Source organism: Gallinula chloropus, assembly GCF_964237585.1.
Source record: "Gallinula chloropus genome assembly, chromosome: 16".
NCBI classification, from domain to species: domain Eukaryota; kingdom Metazoa; phylum Chordata; class Aves; order Gruiformes; family Rallidae; genus Gallinula; species Gallinula chloropus.
Window position 1 is genome coordinate 3030934 of NC_140101.1, and position 8776 is coordinate 3039709.

Here is an 8776-nt window from a genome sequence, read left to right on the forward strand (position 1 = left end):
AAATCACATTGAGTATCTTCAAAGATGCATATTCACAGCTGAAATTTGAGGGAGAAGTCCAAACCAAATTCTTCTCTGTGCATTTTAAAGCATTGAAACTGATTTGAGTTCACATTCATACAGGCTCTGAAGGATTTCTCTCAGCTGTGTGTTTGGAATTAGACACAAAGCAGCAAATCCTTCTGTTCTCTTCTCTTATAGCTGATATACATCCCAAGCTGCCCTTCAGTTTTGAAACAATAACCCTTGAAGACATCACCTGTTTATCATCACTGGAGAGCCTGTGTGAAAAGTCTTTACTTCTAATTTTCAGCCCACTGTTTCTCCTGGCATTAGCCTTGTTAGATGACATACTTAGAAAGCCAGCAGTATTTGTAACGGGTCTTTACAACCAGAACTCCTGAAGTGTTGTTACACTGCTAGTCCTTCCCACTGCAAGATCTCAACACATGACAAAAAAGGTAGATCATTTCTAGCAGAGGACAATGCTACAACAATCCCTGCATATCTTTCTCATGGGAATGATTTATGCCAGAGATCATTTTCTAGCACCTCCCTCTGTTTGTCTTGTTATCACTTGGAGTGTGGGTCTGATTCTGGAGATGTGCTTGAAAGGGTTTGTCACCATGAAAGTACAGAGTGATCTGTCCCAGGAATAGTTAAGTGGTCCAATTCTCATAAAACAATTAGGTGACTAAAATCAGTGATCAGTCTGATAAGCCCAATAAGAATAGGAAAACACAAGAATACTGTAACATGTTCAGGCACTGGAGGTGAGATAAGAAAGAAAAGAAGGATGGTCAAACCTTGTGCCCACTCTGCTGTCCAGGCTTTGGACAGCCACTAGCTTTATGTGCCCCATGACTCGGGAACATGGAAATACAAGACTTACATTCACAGAGGAGGGGAACAGCCTCCTTCCAGGCAGCAGCTCTGCAACCACGGGTGAGGGTGCATGTGTCACTGCAGATCTCAGCACTCCTGACTCTGATGTGGAGAAGGGAGAGAGACAAGCTCGTCATTTCACGTTAGTGCACTGCCTAAAGGGAGGTGATGGGAAGAGGACAAGCTAACTACGCTTTGTAGAGAGCCTGATAAAAACAAAACACATTCTGGAAAAAGCCTCGTGACACCTTAACACCCAAGCTATTTACTACAGCAAATAACCTACCAGGTATATCTGCATCAACTGGTTGCACCTGCCTGTAGGCAGTATCTGCCTGCTTGCATCTGTTTGTCACTGCACAGGATTCATCCCACCTTTCTAAGCAGACACTTGAGGGGCCTGGACGTGGCACATGTCATGCTTGGAGAAAGTCTGTTCTGCCCTTACACTATCTTTGTGCCAAAAAAGTACCACAAAGCAGACTTGGAAGCCTAGAAATAAACACAACTGGGACCTCTTTCTGGTGCAATTAAAGATCAGGCCCTCTCTATCATCTCCATGCAGGAATATTAGACAAAGCACTCTAATTATCCTTCTCTATGCAGCTCCCACCTTTGCCAGTGGCTGCCTTGGATTCTCCTTGAGATGTTTCCGTGGGGCTGACACTTCACAGTACGGATTCCCCAGAGCAATGAGCTCCCACACGCTGCTGGCCTTGAAGCAGAACGGTTTGTTTCCTTTCCGAGGTCAGCACTCAATTACTGATACACACAACTGGGAAGGACAGAGAGTTTCTTCAGAGCTGGACTGAGTCACTGGGGATGAAAGTCCTGGTTTTGGCATGTGGAAGGGAGGAATGAAACGAGCCTCTGAAGAAAATGGAAACAGACGGGGCCTTTGCCTTGGAAATCTCTCGGTACAATAGGTGCCTCCTCTGCCATCCCCTCCTAAATCAAAAAGACCTGATCAGCAAAACATGCCTGCAGCTGTCAAGACCTTACATGCCTTTGCCTCCCATCACTACATGTACCACGAGTGGTTCGTGGTCCCACGTCTGGGCAGGGAAGGAGAGAGGCCTCAACTCTCCCGTTTTCCCTGTGGGAAAAGTCTCCAGAAAATAACCCGGTTCCCTAACCACCCCAGTCTGGTTCCCTAACCAATCTGCCATCGGCCGCAGAGGCAGCCTGAAGCATCAGCACAACCCCCTTGTTAATTTCAGAGGGGAACTCTCGCTGTTTAAAGCCCCTCCGTGCGGATCCGCGGGGCCGGAGCTCACCGCAGCTGCCTGCACGGGCTGAACCTGCTCTGGCCTCTCCCAAGAGCTCGGCACTGCGAGCTGGCTATGGAGCCGTGAGCCTTTCCCTGCCCTTCCAGCGCCCAGGGCCGGCTTTAATTAAGCCGCTTCGCCGCTGCGCCGCTCATGCCCGGCAGCTTCTCCTCCGCTGCCTCGTCCCAGCCAGCAGACCCGAGTCCTGGGAGTGCCACGGGGGCTCCGTTCCGTGCCCGCCCGCTTCTCACAGCCGGCTTACCCAGCCGCTCCTGGGGCAGGTTGCCCACAGGTGCCGTCCCCGTCCCCAGGTGCCCACTGAGGGATGACTGATGCCGCCGTCGGACCCCGGGACCCCTCCGCCGGGCGCACCTTGTCACCCCGGAAAAGCGGGGCGCCGTGGGACCGCGGTGGCCGGCGTAGTAGAGAGGGTGTCGGGTCCCGGAGAAGAGGGGAGGTCCGGGCCGGGCCATCCCGACGCTCCGCACCCCTTCCCACCCGCCGCCGCAGGCGCTACCCACCGCCCCGTACCCCCGGCAAGCTGCCGCGGCCCCTCTGATTGGGCGGCGGGGGAATCCCAGCGGGCCCCTCTCCGCGATATAAGGGGCGGCGGGGCCGTCGCTGGGCTTACTGCCCGCCCCCAGCGCGGAGCGGAGCGGCGGGGCCGCCTCCTCTTCAGCGCCGAGGCAGAAGCGGCGGCGGAGCGCGGCTTCCGCCCCCCTTTCCCCGCCGAGGCGATGGCCGAGCTCAAGTCGCTGGGCGGCGAGGCGTACCTGGCGCTGGCCCCGGGCTACGGCCCGTCGGCTTTCGCCTACGGAGCCGTGCGCGGCGGCGGCGAGGGCCCGCGGGGGAGCTACCCGGGAGGCGGCGGGGCGGACTTCCATCCCGGGGCGCTGGGCAAGTCGGCGGAGAGCAGCGGCGAGCAGAGCGGCGACGAGGAGGACGGCTTCGAAGCTGGGGAGAAGGGCGGCGCGGCCTTCGAGCGAGAGGGCAAGCTGAAGGGGGGAGCCCTGGGCAAGAAGCCCAAGGAGCAGCGCTCGCTGCGCCTCAGCATCAACGCGCGGGAGCGGCGGAGGATGCACGACCTGAACGACGCCCTGGACGGGCTGCGCTCCGTCATCCCCTACGCCCACAGCCCCTCGGTGCGGAAACTCTCCAAAATCGCCACCCTGCTCCTGGCCAAGAACTACATCCTCATGCAGGCGCAGGCCCTGGAGGAGATGCGGCGGCTGGTGGCCTACCTGAACCAGGGCCAGACGCTGAGCACCCCGCTGCCCGCCACCCTCAACCCCTTCGGACAGTCGGCCGTGTACCCCTTCGGCGGCGCGGCTTTGCCTGGCTGCCCCGAGAAATGCACTGCCTTCACAGGAGCTGCCCTCTGCAAACACTGTAATGACAAGCCTTGACTTCTGGCTTCTTTGGGCTTTTTGGGTTGGTTTGTCGGGTTGTTTTTTTTTTTTATTATTTTTCTGTGCACTTTTCTTTCCACTGCCATCAGCCCTGCCTTCCTACCATCAGTTAAGTCTGGGTTTTCTTTTCATTTCCTTCTCTTAAACGCTCCCCTTCCAGCACCCCATTTGGAAATACTTGCCAGTTTACGTGGACCCCCCAAAACACCCACTTTCAACTTTGTTTAGTTACCCCTCCACATGCAGCTTTATCTGTAGAGTTATTTCCTTCCCAGACTCACTGGACTGTGAGCATTACATTGCTTTTGTGCTTGCTCTGATCTACAAAGCCTTTGAGCAGTTCTTAACTAGAGAAAAACAGGGAGGGAGGGAGATTTGGAAATGGAAACCTGAGTGAGTTTTCTCTGGTGTGATCAACCTGTGTTTAAAACAGCTTAAGGGGGAGGTGGGGTGTGCAAAATCCAGCTGTAAAACTATGCAATGTTTCAGAATTGTGGAGGGGGGGATGTCCTGTGTAGCCAGCTGGGGTTGGACTGCACCCATGAATCCAAATGAAAGTGTCATTTGGCCAGCTCCTGGGTGAGGGGAAGTTCGGTGCTCTTGATAAAACAATAGATGCTCCAAAATAAGATGCTTTTGTTGCTCTTAAAGAAAAAAAAAAAACAAAGCTAACCCATTCTTGAACTGAGGGGAACCTGTGATTGTATGCTAATGCTTTTTGCCTGTTTCTCAGCTTGATTAAGTTTGCCAGATGATTCTCCAAAGTCATTGCTCATCATGATAAACAAAGCAAAAGATCACTTAACGTATTTATATGTATTTATAATAAATAAAAGACATGAATAACCACTTTCTCTGTCCTACATGTCTCTAAAACCAGCTGGCAGTCAAAGCAAAACCCCCTGCTGAAGTAAGGTAGAGCGGAGATGGACGCGGTGATGCTTTGCGGAGGAGCAGCGTTGTGAAGTTAGGTGAATGACTGGAATACTTGGGAAAAGCTTGTGGACATTCATCTCCTTATCAGCAGGGATTTGTTTTTTCTCCGTGAATCGTGAGCATACAAAAAAAAATGCTGTTTATGCCTCACATTTAGTGTTAAGTAGGTGGAGATTTAGCTCGTGTATTTTAACACTTGCTGGACAGCACTGTGCCACAAGAGGGGTGTTTGGAAGGGGTTACTGTAGCATTGAGCTGAGCTCTGAGGGCACTCATATAAAACATGTCAGGGAAGGAAATTGCTTAAAGGCTCTGCTTATCTCTCTGCCTTGGTTTTCTGTTGTGTCTACAGCTTGACCCTACATGTGGGGTTTGGGCCACTTAAAACCGTGACTGAAGTGATAATCTCTTGCCAAGTATTGACTGTGTTAGTACAAGTTACCGAGTCCCTTTCTGGCTAAATTTTGGGTGTTGCTTGTGTTGTTTTACTCTCTTTTTCCGTTTTATGATGTTTACTGCTTTGGTGCCTTGTATGCTTCACTAGTCTTATATAATAATAACAATAATTGAGGTGCATTCAGTGATCTCTGTTCAGGTTGGAATACCCACCCAGTGTCAGGGCAACCACATAAACTGGTACAGTCGCAGCCTGAGGGGCTGGAGCTGTCCATGGCCATTTGTGTTAGGAGTGGGGTGTAACTATTTAGGGTTATTAAACCAATTTCCATGCCTGTCGCTAGTGTTATGCTAATTTGAAAAGGACTGCCATCCCTCTAAAGCCGCTTGTCTATGGCACTTAATTTTAATTAATACATTTCCAAGAGACTTTCTGTGTTTGGAAAATGAAGTGTGTGATTAAGCCCCTCTTCATGAAGACACATGTTTAAAACTAGTTTCTGCTCCTTTCCATTTTTATATCTTTATTTCTTTTTTTACACAATAGTTTTACAGAACAGTTTCTGTTGTACTTCGTTTCATTTAAAAAAAACCCCAACCTTGACAATACTCTGAAAAGGGATCTGCTGAAGCAAAAGCTGCCCAAAACCACTGCTGAAGCAAAAATGACTGAAACTGCAGATCAGCTTAAAGTTTTGCAGACTGAGTTGTTGCTAGATAGTATTTTGAAAAAGAGGTCAGTTTAATGAAGAGCTATGATTTTTAGGTAAATGGTTATTGCTTCTGGTTGAAACTGTGGAAGATTGAGGAGTTGGGACTATTTAATGGAGATTAGATTAACTGCTCATTTTTCACCAAAAACTAAAATACTTGGAGACTAAAATGCTTAGCAGTTTAATTCCAAGCATGAGTTTCATTTGGTTAAAGACTTATGCTAAAAATAATGGAACTATAATTGCTTTTTTTATCAAATAATTATGGCTAAAAAAAAAAGCGGCTTACTAATTTCAGAGCCTAAAAAAGTCTTTCTAGTCTTAGAGACAAGCTATTTCTGTGACAATGTTTTTTAGCACAGTGATTGTTTATTTTTAGTATAACTTATATGAATTTAAAAGCTTGCTCATATTAATCTATATGCCTAGACTCCCCCAAAAAAATCTGTTCTGAGAGTCCTTGATATACTCAGAAGATTTTTTTGAGACCCCACTTTGGGTCTCAGGAAGCTAAACATGGAATTTAAAATACAGGAAAAACCTGCATTTAAGAAATTTTTAATAGAAAAAGTAGCGAGCTTGTGTGCTGACATACTGCTAAAAGCTGGGTATTAAGAACAGACATGTAAAACTTGTCTAAGTAATACTAGAGGAGTATGTAAATCATTATTAAATTTTAACTTAAAGTAGGTAAAAGGGTTTTAATTCAGAAGTAAAAAGTCCTATCATAACTTTTCCTGCAACAGACAGTATTAAACTAAAGTAGAGTTGACTGACTTCTCAGTGAACCTGAAAGTTCAGCCCTGTGCAGAGCTTCCAGCCGCCACAGACTGGTAGCATTTTCTCAGAGTTGGAAGCCATACGGAGCCCTTGGCGTTTGCCATTACAGGGATGCATCTATTTTGATGTGATTTACACTTTGTGCTGAGCTGCTGCTAAAAATGCTGCCAAGTGAATGCCTAATACTGCTGGAAAGATGCTTTTGGGAGGGGACAAACTAGTGTCTGATCACTGCGTTTGTGCGTGTGAAGCATCGGTGCTAACCTTGTGAATATGCACGGTTATCCTGGGGTGAGATCCTGTAACTTGTCATTTGCTTTTCCCCTTTTCTGGCGTATTAAAAGAAATCCCAAACTTGCTCTGTATACCATGTAAGGTTTTAAGTGTCTGCTTCCAGTTGGTGTTTCAGAGAATATGAAGGGAGGACTTAAATGTTCAAGATCTGGGGTTTTTTTCTGCTCAAATGTCCTTGTTACAATGCCTGCTTTTTTTTTTTCTTCCAAGGATTTATGGTGTAATGCTCGGATGGAACTGAAGTGCAGATCGTGTGTTCTAATGTACTCGTTATCCTGGTATGTTCATACTTTGAAGAAAACACAATGCCAGCTTTTAATTAAAGATAATATATTGTTTTCTACCCCTATTTAGTTTTTCTTTAAACTTTGAGAGTGATCAGTGTGAGGTGGCACTAGGAAGAGATGCCAGGAGGAGATGCTGCTCCGCTCTCTGTTGCTTTAAGCTGTGTAATTCTAGCTGCTAACCAAAACTAATTTTTTACTAACAGGTGTAAACTTACTATAGGGAGTTGGAAACTTCTGTCAGCTTGCACTGCTTCCCTCAAGATCTAACATTAGCAGTCCTGAGCTGCTGAGGTAAAATTTTGTTTAACCAAATACAGGGAAGCAACAGGTTGGAGGACGGAGGCCCCAGAAGGCAGCTGCCTGCTTCAGATACCAGCAAACAGTGAAATCAGTTGGAATTCCTAGGAAGAAGCAGTGAGACTCATGTAGCTTTTCTTTAACCTGTGTAGCTGATTTCCTGGCACGCTGTCACAATCTGTGAGTGCTTCTGCATTGCTGAGCTTGTTTCGAGACTTCAGGAAGTGATATTGGTCTCAGATCATGTTTTGGGATAGTTCTTTGCATAGACACTTCTATAATTTCACTTTTTTTAAATAGTAGGTGACAATTTACAAGGGTGGCATGGTCCCATCTTGCTGCTGATTTACTAACTGGTGGCATAGTGACAGTAAGATGGGGCCTAATGCTGCAGAGCACAGCAGTGGTTCCGAAACCAACTGAAGGCTGCTGTATTGAAGAGGCTCCAGAGGACCAGAAAAATCTGTACAAGCTTTATCCCTTTACCCTATTAGCCTTGTAGCATAACTGTAAAGCATAGGGCACGCTGGATAAAGACCTCACTTCAAAGCTTTCATGCTTCTTCAGACCAAACCTGCTTATTGCCAGCTCAGCAGCCAGCGTCGCGGTGTGTCCCCGGCAAGGTTGGGTTCTCCTGTAGGCAGGCATCAGGTGGAGTTTTCCACAACTCTGATTATTTCTTTTACAGTTTAGGAAAACAAAACCAAGCATTCCACCCTGCGCTTTCCCCTCCTGCTTCTATAGCATCTGTTCAAACAAGTGTGATTCCTGGATGCGCTCCTGAAATTAAGAGGTCGGACTTTGCAGCGTCACTGACATTGATTCTTACCAATGCTTGTTGCCTGCCCTGTGGATTATCAGCAGAGAAATCACTGCTCTGATCTCAAATAGGTGAAAATACTTTTAAAGTAAACGAGAATACACCAAGCAATATTATTAATTTTCAGAACTGCTTTTACTCTGTTTTTCACTAGAATTTTGATTAGTATTGTGCAGTACAAAAGTTGGAGGGGGGGGGTTGTTTTCGTTAATCCCGATTAAGGCTAGAAAAGACTCTTGATTACAGTAATTTTAATAATGTAAAATTTGTTTGTGATATGTCTTTAGTCTTTAATCCCCTTTGGCATTCTGTTTAAAGGAAGATGAAAAATTCAGGGATTTATAACATTTAAATCAGCCATTCCATGAATGCTTCTCAGGCAGTTTTTCTCCTACCTGAAATGCAAAACACCTAATGGGTGTATAACAAAAGATTTTTGTCATCAAGTTAGAAATAGACTTGCATCTTTCTTTTTTTTTGTAGATAAAATAGCTTAATATAAAGTATTTTCTCTTTACAATAAAGCATATGTGCATAAGAAAATAGAAACAATTATGAAAGTAAAGAATATATGACATATTTTTGCCATTTATTCAGATGCTTTAAAGTATAATTTTCACCATTAGTTTCATATGATCTTTTTCATTGTCAAAATTCACATTAATTCTTTTACCTGTTACCTCAACCTTAT

At 46.2% G+C, this 8776-nt stretch overlaps 1 protein-coding gene across 1 annotated transcript; it reads left to right on the forward strand.

The window, feature by feature from the left end:
• Positions 1-2890: 2890 nt before the first annotated feature.
• BHLHE23 (basic helix-loop-helix family member e23) lies at positions 2891-3559 on the forward strand (the record flags this gene model as incomplete). Its single annotated transcript, XM_084271438.1, has 1 exon — positions 2891-3559. One exon carries the CDS (start codon positions 2891-2893, stop codon positions 3557-3559), a length of 669 nt encoding a protein of 222 aa, XP_084127564.1.
• Between the last annotated feature and the right edge of the window lie 5217 nt (positions 3560-8776).